Raw genomic sequence first — 24,358 nt, 5'->3', positions numbered from 1 at the left:
TCAAAAAACAAACAAAAGATAAATAGTGGAAGGGCGGTTAAAGATACTCCGACTTTTCCTTAATTTATTTTATCTTTCATTTGTTTAGAATTTTACCTCACGCTGCTCAGGTTTTGATTCACTGGAACAATTTCGTGTAAGAAAATTGTTCGTTATTTGAACTAATCCACATTTCGTTAAATGAGCTTGTAAGAACATTTTCTAAATAAAATATGTCTACAAAAATGTGACTGGCTCAACCGATTAGAAAAATGATGTTTTAGAGTTACCCGCCGGACCGAGTTAGAATCCTATGTGCTATAAACTTGGAGAGGGATAATTTATGTTTTGTGGATCGTTATTGTTTAAGCCTGATCTCGAATTAAGTAAGACTATGGATCAAATATAGCTGGAATTTACAAACTTAATAACTTAAAAAGAGAGACAATCGAATTTTAAAATCAGATTTTGACTAATTCGTTAGTGCAACAGTAGCATGGAGGCATGTAACACGGCGACTCTTTACCAAGTCTAAACATTTCTGTTTATCCTACTAATTTAAAAGATTTGATTTCAATATCTTATAATACTGCTTTAATCGTTTAATCACGTCGTGTAATTTATCACTTTGAAAAGTGGTGTTTATGACCATTTTCTCATCCACTCACTGATGTATAAATATTGCATTGACATTTTTTTTTATCAAGCGGCTTAAACAAATGAGTCTACCTATAAATGGACACATTGAAACAAGTTTTCATTAAAGAAACAAAAGAAAACTAATTAAATACAAAAAACCATATAACCTCATTCCGTTTTACATTTTCTTATCTTTCATGTTCACTATATGTCCCTTACAATTCCAAACGATCGATTGCTTCATTTGAAAATTATGTTTATGTGATATTTTAAGAGATGGACCAATTAGAGAGTATTCCGACAAGTATTTTTTTTTCTAATACAAATCATACTTCTTCTTAGGTGTGCCAAACTTCCCAAAACTTATTTTTTTCCAGCGAGAACCAAACTATAAGGATCTCTCAGCAAATAAAATAACAGGACATTTGAAAATTCTGCAAAATAACAATTGTTGGTGGCAAATTAAAGTAACCAATATTTTCTTAGAAACGGTAGATCTCAATGTCACAATCCTCACTTTGGTTTTGGTTCAACCATCTTTAGTCAAAAGACATGAGGAAACATATGGTACCATCAGAAAAAAACCATAGTATATAAGCCAACAAAAACGGTGTTCTTTTTTTTTGTCCCATTTTATTTGTAGAAACAGCAAAAAAATGTATGGTCGCTAGTTTAGCCGAGGCGGGTCACTGCAGCATGCATAGCATCGGCAAGGTGAGGCACTGTCTTCGAACTTAGACCTGCCATGCTTATTCTCCTGCAATACAACAAAGTAACCCTTTTTCAATTTGAAGCTCAGAAAACTTACAAATCTGGTATTTTCTAATATCCTTTGCTTCATGCAACTATAATTTCACTAGCAAGAATATGATGTCATATCTCACTTTCTCAAAATATCAAAGCAACTATCTTGGTTCACATGCCTAAGAAGAACATAATGAAACCTGTGGATCTAGTTCTATATATATCTGGTTATTACTGCTAATACTCTTACAACTAAGAGAGTTTGGCGAAAGTATTTTAGGACCTCTTAGAAATACTTCATGTCATATATACTTATGGTTTTAGGCATAGCAGAAACCAAACTCACTCATATTCCTAAAATTATCGAAAAGAAAATATAAGTTGACTCACCCATCAGAGGTCATGTAAATGTGGAACTCTTTGGTCATGAATTCAACTTGCTCCTTGTTCAATCCAGTAAATGTAAACATCCCAATCTGTTTGATAATATGACTCCAGTCACCAGGTGTACCTGCAATCCAGACAACGTGTCAAGAACAAAAAACTGCAGAGTAATGATTCTGCAAACATGGAAAAGAAGATAAACAGAGTGAAAAATAAGAGAGGAAAGGAATTAATAATAAACCTCTAGCTTGTATAGCTTCAAATAACTGTTGGCGCATGCTCTTTATACGGTCAGCCATTTCTTTCAGCTCGATGGTCCAGTTGTTGTACATATCACTGCCAATATATACAAAGAAATTTTAGAAACTTAGAGCAGAACCTAATTCCATAGATATTCATTATAAGCTTGATAAAGCAAAGGAAAATGTTTGTGATATATGCATGATTCCATAGAAAAAGAAACTTGGCATAACCATTTCAACACAGCATAAACTATCAAATTACTGCGTATGGAAGATCAGTAGGGATCTCTCTTTCCACTTGCCTATTAATTTTTAATGTCAGCTTTCAATGTATACATATATCTTGTATGTAATAATCTAAAAATGTAATTTTACTATACTAACTCCGGTTTAAAGGTTCCTTCTCCAACATAATATATTCAAAGTAATTGTAAACTAAAGCATGATAATCATGTACCTGCTTTTTAGAATGGTGGCAACAATTGATGCTCCATGAATAGGGGGGCTCGAATACATGGGCCGCACAACAAGCTTCACCTGGCTCTCAACCTTACTAGCCACATCTGCTGACTTGCAGACCTTCACATTATATCACACAGATTAGATGCAATTTTTGAATACTGTATTCTTGTACTATCCATTAGATGAACTTTTTGACTAACCATAATGTCAAATGAATAGAAGCGAATAAGAAATTGAGAAGTTTGGTTCCTTACAATGCTAAGGGCACCAACACGCTCCCCATAAAGTCCCATATTTTTGGCGTAACTTTGAGCTATCAAGCATTCACCGCCATCAGCAACAAATGTACGGACAGATTGTGCATCTGTGTCAAGGCTACCACTAGCAAAACCCTGCAAAAGTGTTAGGAAAAATGAGTCAGGCTGCTATTTTTCTACATTAGATAAGATTCAAGCATACACTATAACGGGGTTCATTTGTTTGTAAACCACCATTGAATAAAGCAACAAAGCAAGACTTCCTTTATGAGTGCTACCTGATATGCACTATCAAAAAAGGGTAATAAGCTTTTAGATCTCATCAGCTGTCGAATCTGTTCCCACTGTTCAGAGGTTGGGTCAACTCCAGTGGGATTGTGTGCACATGCATGAAGTAAGACAATAGCTCCAGATGGTGCAGCGCCAAGATCCTCGAGCAAGCCTGTTTTTTTGGCATCAAAGGTCAATGTTTGTATCAAATGCCATTTTACTTTGACAGAGTGCAATCTTGAGATTTCTTTCCTTACTCAAATTTCAAACATAGAATTGTCAAAATACGATCATTAAACTTACAGAAATAATTTCATTGTGGTTATATCAAGGAAAACACAGGAAAAGTAGAGTAGATGGATAATCAAGCAATAACCATGACTAAATTAATGTCAGTGCAACCACATGAAGATGAAAACAAAAATTAATGGAAAGTTAAGAATCAACCTTTGAAGTCAAGACCACGGGTTGCAGGATCATAGTAGCGGAAATACTCCACAGACAAGCCTGCCAAGTTGAAAACTTTGGGATGGTTCCCCCAAGTTGGTTTTGGAATGTAAATGACACTCTGGAAGGATGAGAACCATAGTAAGCAACACTTGTTTGATTACATAATTCAATGACTGTCAAATATAATAAAAAACTAAATAGAGAGAAGTTTACTTGGTGGTAGTGTGTTTTGAGAAACTCAGCCCCAACTCTCAACGAACCAGTACCAGACAAGCACTGGACTGTAGTAACTCTACTTTCTGTAATCGCAGGACTGCCAACAAAACAAGAATATTTATAAAATATTAAACTTTATCAACTAAAGGGGATATTATGTCACAAGAGAAACAAAGCAAAACACAAATGAAAAGATAACAAATAAACAGTATAGATGATTACCTGTCAGCACCTAAGATGAGCTTGGCGCTTAACTTGTTAAAATCGGAAATACCAACAATGGGAATGTATTCCTTGACCCGAGACCTTAGAGAAGTAGAGAAAAGAATTTAGGCATTAGCAAAAAACAAGAATAAGAAGAGACAACTACACGAATTAGTGACAATGTTCTTCAACTCACGGATCGTTCACTAGCTGTTGCTCTGCCTTACGCACCACATCAAGAACAAGAGGCTTCCCTTCCTTTGAAAAAAAGAGAAACAAACTAATCAAAACCTGAGCTTTCAAAAACTGGCTAGTAGAAACAATTGATACCATAAAGTTGCTTAACAGTTTAAGCAGAAATCGAAAAATTACCTCAGTTCGGTAGGCACCGACACCCAAATTGATCTTAACAGGACTAGGATCATTGTTGTAAGCAACAGTTACCTGTTTTCAACAAATCATTAACTCTCAAAAACGTTACTAAAAACTAATAATCAAATCATTGATCACACAGACTAATAATATTCACTGTGCCAGTAGATCATCGAGAGTCATATGTCTTCTAATTCCCAGTAGCCAAATAAGAATCATATCCAAATCGAGTAAAACACAGAGAAATCAAATCCCAACTCTCTCCGATCAGACGGAAAAAAAGTAGAGACGCACTAAAATCAGATATAACCGTCATGATTTCGGATAACCGAGTGAGATCGAAGCAAAGACGGAATAAAAAATCAACTAAAACGCGAAAAAAGTAAGAGGAGATCAAACAGAGAAGCGACATACACCGAGAATAGGATCTTCGGGAGCACGAGCAACGTTAGAGAAGACGGAATCCATGACGAGACAAGGGATTGAAATTGCAGACAATGGATCTTGAAGAAGCAGAGGAGGAATAAGTTAAAAGAGAAGTCGTCTTTTTAATCTTGTTCACAAAGAGAGAGAGGTTTTGAGAATCAACTTTTAGCTGTGGGCGCCTATATTGCGATTTGGCAACTGTGGGCGATGCTTGAACTTGCCCAACAAGTCGAGAAATTTTATTTACATTTTTTTTTTATACGAGAAATATTCCAATTCCTTTTTTCTTTGTCTGACTTCTTTTTTTTTTTTTGTCGTTTTTCTTTGTCTGAATTCTAATTTCCATTTATTAAGTAATTTTTTTTTCTTCATAAAAACATTATCATCAAACCAAAAACAACTAGAGTTACCTATTCAATAGATTTCTTTGACATCAGAGCCATGTTTGCTTTACAACAGAGAGACTTGGGACACTGTAAAAGGTATTTGACACTGTTTGTACATGATTCTGTGCTGCGTCATACAATTTTTGTATTATCTATAAACTGGTATAACTCTGCACCTATCTGGGTAGCCCAGTCAATTGTCGAACCAAAGAAGAGCTCCCAAAAGCAGAGATCCAGTGCAAGTACAGATGAAAATATTAGCAATGCCAATGTTTGGTACCGGTTTAGTGGCCAACGCAAAGCCTCTGCCATTTTCCTCAGAATCGGATATGAACTAGTCTCCAAGTCCGTTGGATTTCTGATGGACCAAGCTGTTACCCATCTTACCTCTGAAGGAACAAGATCAAACTCTTCTCTCAGTCGTCTTCCCAGGTCGGGCATGTGGCCTCCGCCATATAGAATTCCAATTCTCTTGTGTCCTTGCTCTATTGCTCTTCTTAAAGCTTCCGTAGCTGCTCGGTTTCTCTCACCAATGATGACAGATTTTTCCTCTATATCTGATGTCTCTAGTGTTAGCCTTCACAACAACAACAAAAAATAATAGAATAGTTAACTTCCTACTAGCCTTACATATATTTGCATGTTCTAAGAAAATAAGAAAAAAACTACTCTGCCTTGCCCTATCTTTGAAGCACATACACAATTCAAATGGTAAGAAATGTGTCAAGTAGAGCACATATCCCAAGTTTAGATCAGCAAAAGAAAAACAACTTCAGAATCATGAACAAGACCGGACTTACTCGGATGTCAATCTCTTAGCAAGGAAAACCTTCATAGCAGCTCCAAAGTCAAGCCGTGAAAGTGCTTCTAATTCTGGATAGTCTGAGGTCTGATCTCCAAAGTCAGCACAAAAAGCCCCGATTAGGAAAAGACCCACAAGAGGCATAGGAAAAACCCGTGAAACCCATAGAAGCTTTGACCTCCAAGTATCACGACCTTCAGTTACCAAAGCTGGCTGTATCATTGCTTTTGTTGATCTAATAGTCATGTCCCTGGCAAATGAGAAGAAGCTTTCTCCTTTCTCCTTCTGCAACAAATATGATACAGGTTTAATCATCATTCAACTGATAGTTCTCACTCCCAAATAATACAACCATGATACAGGCCAATGCGGAAACCAAAGAATATTACTCAAAAATGACAGAGAACAAGCAACAACTAAAGACAGGCACTTCTGTTCTTTGGAAACAAACCTGAAGCAACTGGAATGTCTCGAAATCGAGATCAGCATGGTACCAATTCTCAGTATCGTAATCTAGACAATCTAGCTGAAAATCAAGTGTTAGTACTCTTGCCATCTGCCGCTGAATGAACCCAAGAATACTGAAACCTCTTGAACGAGAACTCTTGAGCCTCTTAGATGCAATAGGGTTTCTCCTGTTTTCCAAGGTCTCTTTACTAGCCACCATCTCATACAAGATAGAATCATATGGTTCAAGCTCCTTCTGAAGAGTTGTGAAGTACCTACACACCCAAACCCAATCCACATATATCACCACACAAGAAACTAATTAAAACTTAATCAAACTCACTAGTGATATAAACAAATTACGAGCAATAGAAGAAAGACTCACTCTTTATCTGCAATATGAATAGTTGAGACCAAATCCACCTGCAATATAGAGATGATGAAATCGATAAAAATGTTACCTTTATCGATTTAAATGGAAACCCAGCAAGTAACAGAGATGGTGATGTAACCTGAAGAAAAGGGTTGAGAAGAATCCAAGGGAAACGTTTCTTGTAACTCACGATTGCAGTCTGCAACTCGCTGGTACCATTTCCGGGGTCGGGACGGCGTTTGAACCGCATGTAATCAGCAATTGAATTGGATTCGAGAAAAAGGGCGGCGTCGGAAGCATCATCAGAAGGCTGATTCAGTGAGCACGAGACGAACACATTTGGACAACGGGAATTTGACTGGAACCGGTATTGAGATATGCGGAGAAGTTTCGAAGATGAGTAAAACGAAGAAGAAGAAGATCTATCGGTTGTGGAGCTGTATGAGGAACCAAATGGAGGAAGGACGGCGAATGAGCTCACCGCCATGGTTCCTCCCTCGTTTTTGTTTTACGGGATAGTTGAGATTGAGCAGAAGAAGAACTAGTGTGTGATGTGGAGAAGATATTTCGCCATTTTTCAACCAGAGGAAGTTTACACGTTTCTACTTCGGCCACAAAAAAAAATTCGGTGAATTACTTAGTAAACCGAACCAAATAACTGAATATGATTTAACCAAACCAGTTCTAAACCAAGAGAGTAAAATATGGTCTATTCCTTGTTCATAAATCTATATGGGACAACAGAAACCATAAATCATTGGGAACTTTTAAATTAGCCATATGTTTTTCATTTTGGGTTTTTGCTAAATGCCAATTTTGTTTGATAAAATTGGCCATAAAGAAAAAAATGAAGTTGAGACTGAAGCACGAAAAAAAATCAGCTCCATAACCATTCTAAGCTCAACTTCATCCCTAGAAAGGAACTACTGTTAGTTATTAAACTTAAGAATATAAACATGTTAAGAGAATATAAGAAGGAACAGAACTATTACCAATTGAAATCAGTCGTTAACAAGAGAGCTTGGCCAAAGCTGATACCGAGTTCACGAAACATGTTGGGATCTTTTAATTAGCCATTTGTTTTTTTCATTTTGAGTTTGCTAAAAGCTATTTTTTTGTTAAAATTCGGCCACAAAGAAAAAAATTGAAGTTGAGATATCACGAGTAAACCAAGTCTAAATGCAAACCGTGAGTTGTTTTGAAGCTGATTTAGTTCAAAAACAATTGTTCTCTTTTCATTCTTTTCGAGTTCTGATTGTATTCTTCCTAATCTGCGAGCATTATTAAGTGGTTAGACGAGTGTTAATTTGCCATTTAATCGAGCTATTGACTGATGTAATTATAACTGAAAACATTTAGTTAGCATGCTACTGTATTAGTTTTTTTGAGACTTGGTAACATCTACTATTGTGTTACTTATGCATGCATACATTTCATGTTGGTTTTCAATAACTTAGGAAGACGCACATATACAATGCTGTGTGCTATTGCTTTGGAATAGCAAACTAAGTACATATTTTTTTTTTCTTTTTTCTTTTGCATTGTTCAAACATTCAAGAATTTGACCAATTGAATATATATATATTTTTTAAAACATTATATTAATAACCGATACAAATGTTATGACCAAAAGTCACACAGTTTTTTGAAGTTCCATACGCAATATAGCGATAGACTAAAAGTATATAGAGATAATAACCGAATCATCAAACTAAGTACATATTTAGTTTTAGTTGTCTATTAATTTGGAGTACATATTTAGTTTTAGTTGTCTATTAATTTGGAGTATTACGGTACTAACTGCTAAGTTTTATATAGTGGAATAAGCTGAATAATAATAAGTTAAATGGGGGTTACGGGGTCTCTTCTTGGCATTGCATTTCCCGTGGCATGTCAGCTTTTCTTTGTCTTTAACTTCATATTCATAACTCACCAATGATCTTTTGTTCGTAAGAAAACTTATTCATTTGTATAGCTTTCTTCTCCTTACTTTTTTTTCTCTGCATTCATATAAATTTCAATTTAATTTATATAGGACTCTTTTCTTATTAGATGAGTTATGTGATCATGTTACATGCAAACTTAAAAATACAAAAAAAAAAGATTTGAAGGGTGTATTTATATTTTATTTTATTAATCTATATTTTAGATATTTAATTAATAATAGAGATTATGAAAGAGAAAGTTTGTCCACAATAACAAATTTTGTAGAGATCCTTTGCTAGTGCCCACAACTTTGTGCACACATATATCTATATTGATACATGCAGTGCATAAGTTGAGTGTGGTCGGGTAAGTCATAAGTGGAACCACTTTAACCACGTAGATGTTGGAGGAAAGTTAGTCACGCTTTCATTAAACAAATAATTTAACATCATTCTAAAGTCAGCTTCCACACAATCCTTCTTGGTCTTTTAACCAAGTTGTATAACAATGCACCATTAGATATCATCAGTAATTATATGTTTTTCTAACAAATCAAATGTTTCTTTCAAAAATGATGCGTAATATATATAATCTAGATTACCTGTGGAAGACAACTCGACGGCAAGCTATTCATTAGGCAGGCCACTTTTGAAGACACGAATAAAAGTGGTTGTCCTTTATGGTTCACCTATTACCTCATTTATCTGGACCATTGATTTTGTTTTTCCACCATGCGCCCACCATCGAATGGTATGCATCTAGTTTTTTGCGCATACATGTAAAGTTTATCTTCTAAAGACCTTACGACACTAAAATCAGAAAATGCTCAAAATGAGATTAGTTGGTAAAGTATGGACATGAGATAATACTCTTTGATTTAGTGTACTTTTGAGTATTTAGTCTCTTAATAGTATAAGTTCTCTCAGTAGAATATTAGAGAGAAGTTTTCATATTCCTTTTAAATGGTGCTTATCATGATATTTGAATTTGGATATATATTGGGTATCCGAGAGATATGGTGCTAAGACCATCTATTTATTGGCCTTCCTCATAAACCATTTGGATAATAGATGCGACATAACTAGCTTTTCTGTTCTACACTATCCGAACATGCATGTGGATTAGGTAAACGTGATGAGTCCGTAGATACATTTTTTGCAGGAGGTGTGCATGAGGCATCCCATCACAAATCTATAACCTATAATATGGTTAACGAATTTTCTAGGCTTAAACCAATTTGTAGCGTGTGTTTTGTCTGCCGAGACACAGACGAAATATTACAAACCCACTAATATCGCTACCCTTTTTTTTTTGTCACTCACTATTCTTTAAAGTGATTGGTGCTGTGATGTTTATCACTAGTTTAGACCATATATTGCATCATTTCTTTGAATGTTTTAAATATATGATCGTCGTCTCTTCGTGAACATATAGACACACAACATGTATAAAAATTAAACGTATACACACAGAACGAGAGATTTTATAGATAGGTAATGATATATATATATACAAAGGGCGTGTCGTGGGGATTTGGCTTCATTTCAAGATCTTCTGTACACAATACATGTGAGCAAGGATCTTGTTGATAAATGATAATATTGATGATGATTGTTATCATGGTGATGGTGATGGTCATGATGATGATAATGCACGTTTTTTTTTCTTGAACTAAATGACTTAAACTCAACTAAAGAAATATCTTTTGTTAGAGGCAAAAGAGAAGTAAGAAAGGGGTATACATATAAGAGTGGAGTCTCCAACAAAGATATCATTCTCTTTTGAGTGGATTAACTCCACGCTTAATTAAGTGTGCATATCCCATACCTCCAGATGTGGGTCCCATTCTAATTCTTCTGTTTCTTCGAGTATTTATGATCCTGTGTCACTAATTGGGACTATTGTTTTGCTAATGACGATAATATTCCAACTTTTATTTCCAATTTCATCTATTTGTGTTTGAACCTCACAATAATCTCTAGAAACTATAACAGAGTTATGTTCTTAATCATGTGTTGATAATTTTAGATACACCAAATTCTTCTGTAGACTGCGGAAATTAGTCAAAAAAATAATATAACACAATTACTTTGAATTTCGATTCAAAATATTTTAACTATTCGATGTGTATTTATTATATATACGATTAAATAAATAAAAAAATTGTAATGTGAAAATATCATAGTCGAGAGGGGAACTGACAAGTGTACATATGTATCTAGCTGTGGATTCCACCAAAATTCTGGCAGGGCCATGATCTAAAAACTGAGACTGCGCGTGTTGTTTTGCAGTGATTTGTATTTCATATTTGCACCATCCTACACAGTCCACTTGGTATCGTAACCAAACATAAGGAGAACCTAATTACATTATTGTTTTAATTTCGTCAAACTGGTTTTTACCTTTTAGTTACATAGTTGATTCTTCATTTGTTTTAGTAGTTATGGAGCACAATAATGTGCAACAAAGAAAGATCATAGTGGATTAATATGTTGAGAGGTCAGAAATTCTTGGTTAACAAAAAAAAAAAAGTTACAAGGACTGAGATTTTGGGTGGGAGAAAGCCATAGCTTTTAAAACATGATTGAACTTAAAAGTGATGTTATGGTTTGAGGGGAAAAAGGTTGATGTCAACTAAGATAGTTGAAGTAATGTCTTAAACTAAAGTAAACCACCGGTCCAAACGTGGTCCGGAAGCATCTCTGGTATGATTTATCCTAAAAATCAAAATAGTAGAAACATACTTTAAATATATACATTGATCGGACGAAAATTGTAAACTAGTATAGTTTCAAAAACTAGTTGAACAGGTTATGTACCTTAAACATTTATTTCAAACTTAAACACTAAAGAACATATATGAATAGAAGTTTATATAAATTACTATATATCTACCATAAATCTCTTATAATTATGATGTCACGATGAGGAAGTGTTGAAACGTTAAAATGCCAAAATATAAGCATGCGACGGAATTTTGGCAGAAGATTGTAGAGTTGTAATCTGTCGCAATCATTACTCATGCTAGCATTTTTCATTTTCCCTTCATTTGTGGATAACGCACGATATAACATTCTACACACCAACAAGATTCTATAAAAACGCAAAGGTTGTCTCCATAGAATATCGTCCCATCACCAAACATTAAGTAGCACTCTTTTTCCTCTCTATATCTCTCACTCACACTTTTTCTCTATATCTTCTCCTCAACTTGGATATGGGTGAAGCCGTAGAGGTCATGTTCGGAAATGGGTTCCCGGAGATTCACAAAGCCACATCACCCACTCAAACCCTCCACTCTAACCAGCAAGACTGCCATTGGTATGAAGAAACCATCGATGATGATCTCAAGTGGTCTTTTGCCCTCAACAGGTTTTCTTCCATTTCAAGTTGACTTGCTCTTATTTTAAATTCTCCTCGTCTTTTATTTTACAATTTTCTTTTTTGTCGACAGTGTTCTCCATCAAGGAACTAGTGAGTACCAAGATATTGCTCTGTTGGACACCAAACGTTTTGGAAAGGTACATTTTGTCAATTATTCTTATGAAACAATATTTTTACTTAAAGTTCATGTTTATTTTGTATAGTTTTGATTACTACAAATTTCTTGTAGTGATATTATATGGTGGAGACTAATTAGTAAAAGTTAAAACAGGTGCTTGTGATTGATGGGAAAATGCAAAGTGCTGAGAGAGATGAGTTTATCTACCATGAATGTTTGATCCATCCCGCTCTCCTTTTCCATCCCAAGTATGCACTTTATTTTACTTCACTTACAAATAAAATTTTGTATATATAAAAGATTTTTTAGTAATCAAATTGAGTACTTCAGATTTGAACAGTGCACCTATATAGCCTACTGATTCTACTAATATTTAGTAAATTATATCACTTGTTTATTATTATACATGAACATTTTATATAAACATAGTTTGGAATTGTCATTTACTTAACATTTGCTCATTGAGTAGCCCCAAGACTGTGTTTATAATGGGAGGAGGTGAAGGCTCTGCTGCAAGAGAAATACTAAAACACACGACGATCGAGAAAGTTGTTATGTGTGATATTGATCAGGTTAATCTCATACCTCCAATTGTATTAACAAAAATATACGTTCATGCATGATCTTAACAAATACATGTTTTTTCTTTCTTCTTCTAGGAAGTTGTTGATTTTTGCAGAAGATTTCTGACCGTTAACAGCGATGCTTTCTGTAACAAAAAGCTTGAACTTGTGATCAAAGATGCAAAGTAAGGAACCTAAAACAAAACAAAACAAAAAAAGTTTTTATCTGACGTTTAAAATCTCTAAAAAATATAATTTGAAATGTGAAAAAGGGCTGAATTAGAGAAAAGGGAAGAGAAGTTTGATATCATAGTGGGAGATTTAGCTGATCCAGTGGAAGGTGGACCTTGTTATCAGCTCTACACCAAATCCTTCTACCAAAACATTCTCAAACCCAAGCTTAGCCCTAATGGCATTTTTGTCACCCAGGTCTATACATCTTTTATTTTTTCTTCTAATTATTCTTTGATAAATATTAATAATTTTAGAAGAATGATAACAAAAGACTAAATTTACTTACTTAAATCATTCATAGGCTGGACCAGCAGGAATATTCACTCATAAGGAAGTCTTCACATCAATCTACAACACCATGAAGCAAGTCTTCAAGTGTAAGCAAATTAAAGCCTGTTTCGTGTGTGTTCTTGTAATGACATTATTGGATCCATTTTTTGATGATTGATATAAAAACAGACGTGAAGGCTTACACAGCACATGTGCCATCATTTGCGGACACATGGGGATGGGTGATGGCATCGGACCACGAGTTTGACGTTGAAGTTGATGAAATGGATCGAAGAATCGAAGAGAGAGTTAACGGAGAATTGATGTATCTAAACGCTCCTTCTTTCGTCTCTGCTGCTACTCTCAACAAAACCATCTCTCTCGCGTAATTTCCATTTTTCTCTCTTTTATTTTCTTTTCTTAACACAATAAATAATTATTCGATTTATTTACAAAATTTTTGAAATTAAAAAATTGAGCAGGCTAGAGAAGGAGACTGAAGTTTATAGTGAAGAGAATGCGAGATTCATTCATGGTCATGGTGTGGCGTACCGGCATATTTAAAGACGAACCGGTTTCAGTTTCAGTGTTATTACCAAACCCATGTCACAAAAACAAAAGGCCGGTTTCTTTTCTCCGCACAGAACCGGGTGTTGTCTTGAATCTTGATTACTTTGGTTCGGTTTTATTTTCTACATTGCTTTTTGTTTTCTTGTTCTTCCCTCAAGTTATTCCGGTTTAACAAGACTATATTGCTTACTAAGAAAGACCGATCTTCAATTACTTATTTCTCCACACCAAATCTAGAAATCGAATAGGCCAATTATGGTTCGATTAAACCGAAGCAATTAAAGTAAACCCGAGTTTCTGAGTGCAATTAAACCGAAACAAATCAAATTTAAACCGAAGCAAATGAAGGAAACTAGTACTAGTGGAATAAAATGCAAAAGAAGAGAAGGAAAACACGATCATTTGTGACCAGTGAGATTGACATCTTGAGGAAGGAGAGTGTAATCGATCTCAAGATCCTCGAGAATTCGCTTGATTGCGATGATCAGCGCGGTTCTTCTTAAACTCTTCTCTACATATACTTGGAAATTTATCGTGTGTTGGACCAGTATATTCAATACCAGCTTGTTCATATTCTCAATTGCCCTCACCATCACCTGTGCTTCTGGATACCAATGTTGTGAGTTTGCCACCAAGTATCTGACCAATTACAACACCAAATTTAGAGTCAATGAAAAGTCAGTGATTTAATGTGGTCAAGGTCATGTTATATGGTAGTTAGGGGACTAAAATATATATGTGAAGAACCAAGATGCCTAATACTTACTCTCCGATTTTTCCCTTGAGACAGCCGATTTTCTCGGCCGGTGTTGAGAATGCGATGCCGAAGTCGACATAATCTCCCATATCTGGACTTCTGTAGAAGTTGCTTATCGGTTTCGATATTAAAACCGAATTTGGGTAGAACACTTTCTCGTTGTCAATCTTGAGGAACACGGTTGTTAAAAGATCTATTTCTTCAACCAACAACTTCAAGCAATAATATAAAAAAAAAATACCTCAATGATTTAGATGTTTTAACTGAGTAGTAATAGTGAGCAAATTAAACAAACTTGCAAAGTAAGTTACCATAACACCGTCGACAACGCAACGATCTCCGACGTCATAAGGATGCATCACAAAGACGAACATAAAGGATTCGAAGATATTCTTACAAGTACTTCCGATCATGAAAGCAAGACCCAAAAATTGTGAGGAGAAGACCAATAAAAGCTTGGTCGATGCTATATCCAGAAGTACCATCCAAACAATGAATGTGATAACGGTCAAGATTCCAGTTATAAGTTTGTCCAACTGCTTAACCGCTGTTTTTGTGTCGTTCAGTGAATGCCCTATAGTTTTCCGACTTGTGTATACATTAACCTGTCAAAAAATGGCACAACACACCTACTTTAACTTAACAACTTCTCTAAATAGACATGTGTTATGTTTTTATCTAGGGTTTCCTTTATTGGTAACCATTAGTCATCTAAAACAACTTTGAACACAAAAATTAAGGGTGTTTGAAGAATGTTACCACCCATTCTGTAAAAGTCTTGCGTGTGATTTTTCCGGTGTCGGCATCTTCTATTAATGGGAGTACAAGGTCTACTTCTTCCTTTATCATGAACCTCAATAAGTCATCTTCTTCTATGTAACTGAGAAATTAAAAAGCAATTCAAGTTGTGAGATTAACATGAAAACAGAGTAGAAGAAAACAGAGTATTTGTGTGATGACTCACTTGTGGTTTGGCTTAGCGACATTGTTGAAGACGTCATAAGCAGCAGCAACAGCCTCCATCTCATTTGTTATCTCTTTATCTGTTCTCTCTTTCTTATTGTTGACCTCGTCTAGAGTGCTGGATATGGTTGATATACCTGAAGTTCCCACGGCTTCGATCAAAACACGCATTGTCCAAGCAGAGACCTTCTCTTGTTTCATCCTGTGAACCTTTCCCATATCGATCACTTTCTTGTCTTTCACCTTTCCATCTTTGGTTCTTGTGAAACTTAGGTGACCTGTGCTTGGCACGCGCCCAACGTTCTCTGCCTCTTCGATAAGCGGAGGTCCCGAGAGAGTCTGAAGAACGTATTGGTGGAAAACAGACTCTTGAATCCTCTCAAAGAAGTTTCTGACGTTGAACTTTGAAGCAAGAACTTTCAAGGCAAACGTCTTCACCAAGAAAAGGATTGACCCTACGAGAAGAGAGACAATAGTCCAAGTGATGAAGTCTAGAAATCTCTTGGTCTTACGAGTACGTTTAACATCACCATCGAACAGACATATCCAAGCAATCAGAACCAGACTAAACCAAATGAAGACTTGAACATTCTTCTTCAACCCATGCACAAAGTACAAAACTTTTTTCCGAAGAAGATAGTTCTTTTCTATGATGAACACCACAAAATGCATGAACCAATTTGTCACCAACATGCCGCTGAGTGTAACCATCACAAGCACACACCATTTCCAAAATTCCAACCCCCAAATGGTATGCTTGTTCACCACATCAATGGTTAAACTCACAATTAAAGCCCCCAAAATGGCCATAAACACTACCAACTCAAGAAAGGCCAGAGGTTTCATTCCGCTACGCTTCACTCGGTGTAGCTTAACCTTTTTGTAGATTTCTTCATTTTCATCCGGTTCCTCCTCAGCAACTTTACTCAGTGCTGCTGACGCAACGCTCCTATTGGATTTGTTATTAGGAGAAGCCCTGTCAAAAGAACCCCTTGCAAATGAACCAGCACCAAACTGTTCCCTAAGGGACCTTCCACCATTTTCCTCTCTAGTGCTATCGTATCGAAAAGACTGTTGCTCCCCAAACCTTGACTTAGGCTTGGAGTAAATTGACCTCGAAAGAGACTTCCTCCGAACTAGACCTTCAGGACTTGGAATTTTAGGTGGCTTATGAACGCTACCAGAGAACTTATAGATTTCAGGAGTAGGAATGCTTATGGGCGGCACTGGTTTCGATTTCTCAATCCCAGCATCGGAGTCTGGTGAAGCCAATGGATTGAAAGAAGGAGATGCTCTTGGATCTTTTGAATCTTCTTTATCTGAAACATTAATAACAACTTCTTCTCCGTTACTGACTCTCCTCTCAGCCATCCCTAAGTCACTTCCAACCAATAAGTTTGCGGTGCTGTTTGACTCCAATGGCTCCCAAAAGAGCCTAGAAGTTGGACCAAATCCTAAGAACACGAGAGTAGAAGTGCATCAGTGATTACATTAATCACAAACTCTTTACACAATTAGATACAACGAGATTTGACATAACACATGCTTGACACCGACTTTGGACTTAGTTGACTAATGACTATTGACAAAATTTTACACCAAATCTAAGCTAAACCTTAAAACCTAAACCAAATCCTACAAGGCTAGAAAAGAGATCTGCAAGAAAGAACATTTTTTCTAAGTAAATGAGTACTCTTTAAAACCAACCAATTTTCTGAAGAAAGCCGTAAGAAGGATCAACAGTTTCCCAAAACACATATGTATACTTCCAAAGAAAAAGTAAACCAACAGTGCCTCGTTGGAAAATATTCAAACGTATACTTAGGATATAAGCTTACTATAAAAGTTACAGAGACAAAACAGAGCAGGTATTGAACTCTCTTTATCTTTGGGTGGACAAAAAAAAGAAAACACTTTTAGAAACTTAAAGAAACAAATAAAGATAACAGAGAAAGGGAAAAGAGAGATAGTCGTACAAGGACACTGAAAGGCCAAGCAAGGATTGATCTTGAAACTTTAGTTCTGCTTTGCAAAGAGCGAAAACTCCAGCTTATAAGTGCATTTACCAAAACGAAGAAGTTGAACAAATTTATTTTTAAAATGAATTCCAGTAAATACAGACAAGAAACAAATAGGCATCAATTAAATAAAAAATAAAATCACGTGGATCTCAGAGGGGATTCCCAGAAAAATAAAGTTTTATACTTCCAATGTGAATTGATAACAAAAAGATATGAATACAGTCTTATTTATTTATCTTTGTTGTTGTCAACAGTCTTATTTTTAATTTATAGACATCTTTTTCTTATGTCTCGCGAATATGTTTATATTTTTTAGTTTAGTTTCTTTAATTAAGTAGTACTATATTAATAATGATTCTTCAAATAGAATATTGAAAATTCAGTGTCATTTAGTTAAAATGATGTGATCAATGCATGTGATCTACGTAAAAAACAACATGAAATGAGAAGTCGCATTAGCTTGGTTAACGAACAAATAGAGAAGGGTTAGTTAATGCAGAATTGCTACAGCTGCTTATGAATGGGTCTGGCTAATATCATAGATCTTAAATTGCACAAAAATCATATAGTAGTAATGTAGTTATAATTTTTAAAAACTGTAATATAATAGTACCACTTAATAAGAGTTGAAAAGAAAAGACAAAGGCGACAGCAAGAATATATACAGACACAGTCCTTGGTTTTACCGTTATTTTCACAAATGAAATATATTAAAATTTCGGTAAAGACTAAAGACGAATTTGGCATTTCGATGAAAAAATCAACTTTTATATTGTTTTGAGTGTAAACTACGTACCTATCTTCTTAGTTCTTCCCATGATTTTAATGTGCACGGTAGGATATTTAAAATAACTCGCATCGAACAAATCCGAATTCAATTATTCAAAATTGAACCTATCCTTTTATGAGTACTAAAGGACGACAACAAAAATAGTAGTAGATAATTTCAATGCGTGGATATTTGAATTTAACTACTTTAATGTTATCTTGTGTCTATGTCATTTAGCCGTTAAGCTTATTATTTAAAAATGTAAATTTGTAATTAATAGATTTTTCTTATAAAGATGCCAAATATTGAATACATCTTTTTCCCAAATGTTATGTACAATTTGTAGGTACGTAATGTGGTCATGTCATCAAGTGTTTAATCTCACAAGTCGAAAGTAAAGGTGATATATGGACCAAAACATAAAACTCAAACGATATATGGACCAAAACATAAAACTCAAACGTGACAGTGACCAGTAATATGTACACTTTGACATTTTTCTTTTATTGGCAAAGGATTTGTTTGCAATAACAAAATAAAGTTTATAAAAGAATTAAACATGAACCATATCAACCAAAAAATAGAAGAGAAAATAAACACCCTATAAATGTAGCATTCAAAGAAATATACAAATTCTCAACCATCGTTTCACCAAACTAATAAGTGGTAAGTTGATAACTACTGATCAAACCAACATCACTAAGTAAGTAAGGGACCCCAATCGAAGCAGAGCCTAAGCTTTGTTTAGAGAGATCTTCTTGGTCTTTTGGGACAACGGTAACATCAGGTTGTAGTGTATAATGTCAAGGTGATAATGGTGATTATGTTCCTTCCAAGTTTCATAAATCGCCATCCTTGGAGCAGACTCAAGCTTTATCTGTTGTATCATGCAGCAACCAAGAGAAGTTGATTCCAAGATGAAGGAGCCAACTATAAATATGCAGCATGGTAGTGACTCATTGCCATATCTGGGAAGAGAATTGACACTCAAATTCTGTTAAAATATACACATGACATTACATAATTGTCTAAGTTAGTTACTAAAATAACACAAACTAAGTCCAAAATGAGCTCTGGTTTAGTATGATCAATCGGAGTCAAGTAAATTTAAATTCATCAAAAATATTTTACTTTTCATTACAGATTTACATATATACAAAATAGTACAAATTACAATTCATTCATATCAAGGTTTCACTCTATACCCAAAACTGGGAAGAATAAATTTTATCATTAATTTGTTTATTTCCAATTTTGTAGATACCTTTACCTATTTGAGAGTTGAGACCTATGTTATTTTTTTCCAAATAAAGAACAACCTAAATGTTAATTTTACTTTTTCCGGACTCTCTTTGGGAACGAGCCACTTTGAAGGCCCATAAATAAGCCCAAATATTTGTCAGTTTATTTGGGTTTAGGGTTTCTCAGAGTCTCACAGCTCAGGATATACTCTTTTAGGTTTCAACAGCAGCTTAGTCTCTCTGATCTCTCTACCTCCCTCACACCCTAAAACTCAGCAACAATGGCCGTTACCTTTTCAGATCTACACACAGAGGAGGGTGTCAAATCCGTGGAGGAGCACCTCGCCGGAAAAACCTACATCTCCGGGTAAAGTTTCTCACTTTTCCTATTGTTTTTGCGACACGATTCGATTGTTTCTATTCCCGTTTTGACGTATAAGAGAGTTTGAATTTGCAGAGATCAATTGTCTGTGGATGATGTCAAGGTTTACGCTGCCGTTCCAGTGAAACCCAGCGATGCCTTCCCCAATGCTAGCAAGTGGTACGAGTCCGTGGCTTCCCAACTTGCTAAAAGGTTCGTCCTTTTTTCGGAATTTTGTAATAATCGATTCAGATTTGGATTTGTATATTGATCTTCCAGGAATTGACGAGTTTTGATTTGTTGCAGTTTCCCTGGAAAGGCCGTTGGAGTACAATTCGGTGGCTCTGCTGCTGCTGCTCCAGCTGTTGAAGCTGAGGTACCTTTACTTGAATGCTTTATTCTTTATTACCATAGTCGTAGACCTTAGAAAAAGGGTAATGAATGTAGTTTGGAACTATGATTTGAAAGGTGATATTTCCAATCTTGTATTAGGGATCACGAGCTATGTTTGGTAGGGGAATTGATTGGAGTTTGGTTTGGAATGTTGTGTGTGTGTGTGTGTGTTTACGCTATCTTGCATAATTGTCAACAGGCACCTGCAGCTGCAGCTGATGATGATGATGACATGGATCTCTTTGGTGACGAGACCGAAGAAGAAAAGAAAGCTGCAGAGGAGAGGGAGGCTGCTAAGAAGGACACCAAGAAGCCTAAAGAGAGTAAGCCTCTTAATTGAATTCGATAGTACATATACAAGCATGTGAATTAGTAACTGCATCTTAAATTTTAATAAGGGTTCTAACTCTCTTTTGAATTTTGAACTCTTTGTTAGGTGGAAAGTCTTCTGTGCTCATGGATGTTAAGCCATGGGATGATGAAACCGACATGAAGAAACTGGAAGAGGCTGTTCGTGGTGTTGAGATGCCTGGTCTTTTCTGGGGAGCCTGTACGTTTAAACTTTCAATCTTTATATCAGAGTAAGCTTGTTACTCTTTGGGTGAGACAGTTTTATAATTGATATTTTTTTTCTCCCTGTCTTGCAGCAAAACTTGTACCAGTTGGTTATGGGATCAAGAAACTCACAATTATGTTCACGATTGTTGATGACCTCGTGTCCCCGGACAACCTCATTGAAGACTTCCTCACCTCAGAGCCTAACAACGAGTACATCCAGAGTTGTGACATTGTCGCTTTCAACAAGATTTAGAGACTTCAAATTTCTCCTTACCGAAACATATCTGAATTTCAAGTTTTGTTTTCGTTTGTGTTGTTTACCGAAATGTTTCTTTCCTAGTTGCAAGACCGCTTTCATGTTACAATAACACTAAATTTTCAATGGTTACTATTCCGTTGCATCATTGTTAAGAAACATTTAGATACTTTGACAAATTCTCTATTACTTCAGAAATAATTACGTATCCTGCAGCTCCCATAACCAGAGAAAGGGTGAGTTTTCCTCCGGGAACAAGTTGAGGTAATCTTGTCACTGTTGATGATGAGACTATGTACCTATCTGACCAAGACATTGCTGCTGGGAGGATTCCGAACAATACCAGAACTACGAAAGAGAACATACAGTTGTTAGGTTTTCATGTTTGAACTTGTTGATTCAGGTTTCTCAAGAAGAGACTTACCTCCATATGTCCCGGCAAAATCTAAGGCCTTGAAGAAAATCTCTGGATCCAGTAGGGACAGAACAAGCGGTGGAACGAGAGTAAGCAAGTAAAGAAGAGGCTTGTTCTGGCCACTCGGGAGCTTCAATACTGAAAGTTTTCGATGAAAGAATAGATTATACAGTTATGTCTCCATGGCTGTAGATTTAGTAGAAAAACATAAAAGTTTGATTGTTTGATGATACTTACAGTCAGAGAAGAAATCAGAGAGGCCTAAGACAAACCCTATATAAGATGTTGCGATTGCAAAAAGAGAGAATGCTTCCACAAACGGCTGTGTGATCAAAAGAAGACTGATTAGCTGGTGATTGGTGAGAGTTTATCAAATAAGCAAGAACAACTAAACTTACACCGACAGTGACACTACTTGATCTCAATTGTTGCAGAGGATCGACCATCTTCTCAACAGCCACCCCAGTATCTACTGGAAACGATCCAAGAATCACAGCGTCCCACACAAGAAACAAGCCAAGTGGTATGGCTGTGCCAAGAACGATGGCGGTTCTGAAGATAAAGATATTAAGAAGGTTGAGTTAGTCCATACAGACTGAGTGAGTTTCACCATTAACGTTGCAGGGTATGATGTCACCTTACTCTCGGCAAGTCTCCTTCAAGATCTGTGCAGAGAACCGGCACCACATTCTGTAAGAAAAGCAACCAATTGAGAAAGATTCTTCATCTTGGAGCCAAGAATCCAAGTTTGAAATAATGAGATTCCCTCTGACTACCTGATAAACAAATGACAGAGCAATGATGGGTACACTCATGGGAACGGCCTCAAAGTTAGCCTTGAGAAGAGCTTCCCAGTGTAAGTCTCCACTTGCAACTGCCTAACAATATGGTCATGAGGTCATCTATGGTTTTGTTTTCCATTTAATGAATTCACAGGAAAGTATTTAGCCAAAAACTTGTTACCACGAGTGCTGCAAACGATGCAATTACTCCAAACACCAGAACTCCATTGGCTGCACCGATGAATCGCTGGCTGCAACCACATGGAGGAAGGTATGATTAACTTGTCGGGTCTACCACTATTCCACTCTGGTTCTCCTTGTGTTTATACAGTTTCTGATTTAAATTGTGGCATCAGTGATTAGTTTAATATGGAGAGCTAACCTTCCAAAGAAGCAAAGGCCTCCGAAGATCAGTGAGAATAGAGTTGCACTCTCCCATCTACAGAACATTCTAGGGAATAAGTACAGAAGCACAACACTCAAAAGTGTCAGTGTAAATGAGGATCAATTGGAGTTTCATACATCGGAATGCCGAGGAAGTTGGTAAGGATGCCTGATGACCGAGCAATGTAAGCCACAAGAAGGGTGTAATGTATGAGAAGATAAGACCAACTACACAACAGAAAGGCTTGTTTCAAGTTTAAATGAAAGAAACAGTGATGGAAAGCAAGTTCTGAAGTGAGAATGAGAGGATGATTACGAAACAACTTGAACTCCAACAGACCCAAGAGTCCGCTTCGCCATTGAGACCTGCCAAAATATCATGTCAAAGCTGAGTTTAAAGACATAATAACTAAGCTAAGTTTTCATAGAAGTATTGGTTTGAGGGGATATACAAGAGATACGCCTCCAGAGCCTAGTTCACTCATGGTGTTGACATTTACTTCTGCAACCAGCAAACCTGTCACAACCTGAAGCCAACATGTATTACTAATGACCAATCCGTTACTTGCAAGAAACATAAAACAGAGATAAGAAGAATCATCCATCATCACCATGAAGGCCCAACAGAGAATGCAGGCGACTGCAGAGGCTAGAAAACCTGATTCTTGTGTCACAGCTGGAATCGCAAGTATCCCTGCACCTACCTAATCAAGAAAAGGATAAAAGTTTAGCAGAAAACAAACTTGATTCCTTGCATAGTTTCAACAAGAATATGGACAGAGTTATGAGAAAGTAGACACACTTACGGTAGTGCCAGCAACCAAGAAAATTGCACTGGACAAACTTCCTGAAAATTTCTAAAACTTAAAAACCAAAAATTTCTATCCAAATTTGGGTATTCACATGCAAAATGGTAACAGTCTTTGTACCGGATTCTCGCTTCAATGTTGATTGATTCAGGTTAGAGAAGAGCCTCTCAAATACGACAATCTTTTCTTCCTCATCTTCTTCTTCTTCTTCTGTTGTTACTTGTGTTTCTCTGCGTTCATCAGACACTCTCTGAGGCAAACACTTGAAGAATCTTGGGGTCTGAGTTCTTATGAATGGGTTTGATTTGAAACCAAAACAAGATGAGGAAATATGAGATCTTGGTAGATAAAAAGGGAGAGGTCCATTGAAACTAATGGGTTTCGTTGGAACTGAAAAGGTGGGTAATCTAAGAAGACAAGTGTAGCTTAGAGACACAGACATGTCTGTGTTTGTCTGATATCAGACACTAGCTATGAAAAGCCTATGATCAGTCTTCTGGTTTGTTTTCTGCGACTTCCGACAGTCAAAAGATTGTGTTAGAGAGAGCTTAGCTTCCAGATTAACATGTGTGGCTGTCTTATTTTTGAAGTTTTATTTCCCAATTAAATTTAAAATCTATGCATTTTATGCTTCTATTTTGCTTTTAGAAAATACTATTTGCATCAATGATACAAAAGTTGTATGCAAGTAAAAGAATAGCAATGCAAACATAAAGTATAATTTACAATTTACTCTATAAAAATAATTTTTATTTATTTTGAGTTTATGGTTTCTTAAGATATCATGTGATAAATCAAATTAAATGTTACATAATACATGCTGTCAAAATTAAATAATTGTTACATAAAACTTGTTAAATGAAAAGCAAAATAAAATATAAGATCTCATTATTAAATTAAAAAAGAGTGGGAGAAAAAAGGTCCAATTGCG

At 35.9% G+C, this 24,358-nt stretch overlaps 6 protein-coding genes across 9 annotated transcripts; 2 read left to right on the top strand and 4 right to left on the bottom strand.

Annotated features, from left to right (window-relative positions):
* Positions 1-916: 916 nt before the first annotated feature.
* Positions 917-4,917, bottom strand: ASP2 (aspartate aminotransferase 2). The gene is made up of 12 exons (NM_121960.5): positions 4,634-4,917; positions 4,220-4,291; positions 4,044-4,105; positions 3,866-3,949; positions 3,641-3,740; positions 3,425-3,545; positions 2,986-3,149; positions 2,705-2,842; positions 2,446-2,567; positions 1,988-2,082; positions 1,753-1,873; positions 917-1,375 (listed from the first exon to the last, which is right to left on the bottom strand). The coding sequence occupies exons 1-12, from the start codon at positions 4,685-4,687 to the stop codon at positions 1,291-1,293; spliced, it is 1,218 nt and encodes a 405-aa protein (NP_197456.1). The 5' UTR covers positions 4,688-4,917; the 3' UTR covers positions 917-1,290.
* A 54-nt stretch (positions 4,918-4,971) lies between these two features.
* On the bottom strand, positions 4,972-9,246 carry AT5G19540 (thermosome subunit gamma). 2 transcript variants are annotated; one of them, NM_001343610.1, is made up of 6 exons: positions 9,181-9,246; positions 6,793-7,255; positions 6,666-6,703; positions 6,285-6,555; positions 5,832-6,118; positions 4,999-5,608 (listed from the first exon to the last, which is right to left on the bottom strand). In NM_001343610.1, the coding sequence occupies exons 2-6, from the start codon at positions 7,138-7,140 to the stop codon at positions 5,164-5,166; spliced, it is 1,389 nt and encodes a 462-aa protein (NP_001318600.1). In that variant the 5' UTR covers positions 7,141-7,255; positions 9,181-9,246; the 3' UTR covers positions 4,999-5,163. The 2 variants fall into 2 exon arrangements, with proteins under 2 accessions (NP_197455.1, NP_001318600.1); NM_121959.3 differs by lacking the exon at positions 9,181-9,246 and having other exon boundaries at positions 4,972-5,608; positions 6,793-7,278.
* A 2,278-nt stretch (positions 9,247-11,524) lies between these two features.
* On the top strand, positions 11,525-14,117 carry ACL5 (S-adenosyl-L-methionine-dependent methyltransferases superfamily protein). 2 transcript variants are annotated; one of them, NM_001085136.1, is made up of 10 exons: positions 11,525-11,688; positions 11,807-11,951; positions 12,034-12,100; positions 12,235-12,329; positions 12,551-12,653; positions 12,741-12,829; positions 12,917-13,073; positions 13,180-13,255; positions 13,338-13,533; positions 13,631-13,930. In NM_001085136.1, the coding sequence occupies exons 2-10, from the start codon at positions 11,818-11,820 to the stop codon at positions 13,710-13,712; spliced, it is 999 nt and encodes a 332-aa protein (NP_001078605.1). In that variant the 5' UTR covers positions 11,525-11,688; positions 11,807-11,817; the 3' UTR covers positions 13,713-13,930. The 2 variants fall into 2 exon arrangements, with proteins under 2 accessions (NP_001078605.1, NP_568376.1); NM_121958.4 differs by having other exon boundaries at positions 11,583-11,951; positions 13,631-14,117.
* Positions 13,922-17,533, bottom strand: MSL9 (mechanosensitive channel of small conductance-like 9). Of its 2 annotated transcripts, none has more exons than NM_121957.4 (6): positions 17,415-17,533; positions 15,440-16,892; positions 15,235-15,355; positions 14,787-15,080; positions 14,485-14,687; positions 13,922-14,357 (listed from the first exon to the last, which is right to left on the bottom strand). In NM_121957.4, exons 2-6 carry the CDS (start codon positions 16,807-16,809, stop codon positions 14,117-14,119), a joined length of 2,229 nt encoding a protein of 742 aa, NP_197453.1. In that variant the 5' UTR covers positions 16,810-16,892; positions 17,415-17,533; the 3' UTR covers positions 13,922-14,116. The 2 variants fall into 2 exon arrangements, with proteins under 2 accessions (NP_197453.1, NP_001331595.1); NM_001343609.1 differs by lacking the exon at positions 17,415-17,533 and adding an exon at positions 17,146-17,397 and having other exon boundaries at positions 13,952-14,357.
* Positions 17,534-19,639: 2,106 nt separating this feature from the next.
* AT5G19510 (Translation elongation factor EF1B/ribosomal protein S6 family protein) lies at positions 19,640-21,230 on the top strand. The gene is made up of 6 exons (NM_121956.3): positions 19,640-19,836; positions 19,927-20,043; positions 20,137-20,206; positions 20,423-20,546; positions 20,660-20,773; positions 20,871-21,230. Exons 1-6 carry the CDS (start codon positions 19,751-19,753, stop codon positions 21,032-21,034), a joined length of 675 nt encoding a protein of 224 aa, NP_568375.2. The 5' UTR covers positions 19,640-19,750; the 3' UTR covers positions 21,035-21,230.
* AT5G19500 (Tryptophan/tyrosine permease) lies at positions 20,943-23,998 on the bottom strand. Its single transcript, NM_121955.3, has 14 exons — positions 23,548-23,998; positions 23,425-23,465; positions 23,230-23,322; positions 23,071-23,145; positions 22,935-22,984; positions 22,757-22,846; positions 22,617-22,673; positions 22,416-22,485; positions 22,229-22,330; positions 22,090-22,142; positions 21,851-22,004; positions 21,690-21,774; positions 21,462-21,590; positions 20,943-21,385 (listed from the first exon to the last, which is right to left on the bottom strand). The coding sequence occupies exons 1-14, from the start codon at positions 23,867-23,869 to the stop codon at positions 21,189-21,191; spliced, it is 1,518 nt and encodes a 505-aa protein (NP_197451.2). The 5' UTR covers positions 23,870-23,998; the 3' UTR covers positions 20,943-21,188.
* Positions 23,999-24,358: the final 360 nt, after the last annotated feature.

The sequence above is a fragment of the Arabidopsis thaliana genome, chromosome 5 (assembly GCF_000001735.4).
Source record: "Arabidopsis thaliana chromosome 5, partial sequence".
Lineage (NCBI taxonomy): Eukaryota > Viridiplantae > Streptophyta > Magnoliopsida > Brassicales > Brassicaceae > Arabidopsis > Arabidopsis thaliana.
Note: the sequence above shows the minus strand (reverse complement) of the source record. Positions and strands in the feature narration are given on the sequence as shown.

What these genes read in the sequence shown, in the direction of transcription:
- AT5G19510 (NM_121956.3), top strand. Translation starts at nt 19,751, where the DNA reads ATGGCCGTTACCTTTTCAGATCTACACACAGAGGAGGGTGTCAAATCC. An exon ending in GCTTCCCAACTTGCTAAAAG is followed by an intron (nt 20,044 to 20,136) that starts GTTCGTCCTTTT and finishes GATTTGTTGCAG; the next exon opens with TTTCCCTGGAAAGGCCGTTG. An exon ending in TGGTCTTTTCTGGGGAGCCT is followed by an intron (nt 20,774 to 20,870) that starts GTACGTTTAAAC and finishes CCTGTCTTGCAG; the next exon opens with CAAAACTTGTACCAGTTGGT.
- MSL9 (NM_121957.4), bottom strand. Translation starts at nt 16,809, where the DNA reads ATGGCTGAGAGGAGAGTCAGTAACGGAGAAGAAGTTGTTATTAATGTT. An exon ending in GTCGCTAAGCCAAACCACAA is followed by an intron (nt 15,356 to 15,439) that starts GTGAGTCATCAC and finishes TTAATTTCTCAG; the next exon opens with TTACATAGAAGAAGATGACT. An exon ending in CTCAAGGGAAAAATCGGAGA is followed by an intron (nt 14,358 to 14,484) that starts GTAAGTATTAGG and finishes GTAATTGGTCAG; the next exon opens with ATACTTGGTGGCAAACTCAC.
- AT5G19500 (NM_121955.3), bottom strand. Translation starts at nt 23,869, where the DNA reads ATGTCTGTGTCTCTAAGCTACACTTGTCTTCTTAGATTACCCACCTTT. An exon ending in GTTGGAGTTCAAGTTGTTTC is followed by an intron (nt 22,847 to 22,934) that starts GTAATCATCCTC and finishes TCTGTTGTGTAG; the next exon opens with TTGGTCTTATCTTCTCATAC. An exon ending in GGCCTTTGCTTCTTTGGAAG is followed by an intron (nt 22,486 to 22,616) that starts GTTAGCTCTCCA and finishes ATGTGGTTGCAG; the next exon opens with CCAGCGATTCATCGGTGCAG.
- AT5G19540 (NM_001343610.1), bottom strand. Translation starts at nt 7,140, where the DNA reads ATGGCGGTGAGCTCATTCGCCGTCCTTCCTCCATTTGGTTCCTCATAC. An exon ending in TTCTCAACCCTTTTCTTCAG is followed by an intron (nt 6,704 to 6,792) that starts GTTACATCACCA and finishes TCTATATTGCAG; the next exon opens with GTGGATTTGGTCTCAACTAT. An exon ending in ATTCATATTGCAGATAAAGA is followed by an intron (nt 6,556 to 6,665) that starts GTGAGTCTTTCT and finishes TTGGGTGTGTAG; the next exon opens with GTACTTCACAACTCTTCAGA.
- ASP2 (NM_121960.5), bottom strand. Translation starts at nt 4,687, where the DNA reads ATGGATTCCGTCTTCTCTAACGTTGCTCGTGCTCCCGAAGATCCTATT. An exon ending in CCGAAGATCCTATTCTCGGT is followed by an intron (nt 4,292 to 4,633) that starts GTATGTCGCTTC and finishes TGTTGAAAACAG; the next exon opens with GTAACTGTTGCTTACAACAA. An exon ending in CCGTGGTCTTGACTTCAAAG is followed by an intron (nt 3,150 to 3,424) that starts GTTGATTCTTAA and finishes CCAAAAAAACAG; the next exon opens with GCTTGCTCGAGGATCTTGGC.
- ACL5 (NM_121958.4), top strand. Translation starts at nt 11,797, where the DNA reads ATGGGTGAAGCCGTAGAGGTCATGTTCGGAAATGGGTTCCCGGAGATT. An exon ending in GCTCTCCTTTTCCATCCCAA is followed by an intron (nt 12,330 to 12,550) that starts GTATGCACTTTA and finishes CTCATTGAGTAG; the next exon opens with CCCCAAGACTGTGTTTATAA. An exon ending in ATGGCATTTTTGTCACCCAG is followed by an intron (nt 13,074 to 13,179) that starts GTCTATACATCT and finishes AATCATTCATAG; the next exon opens with GCTGGACCAGCAGGAATATT.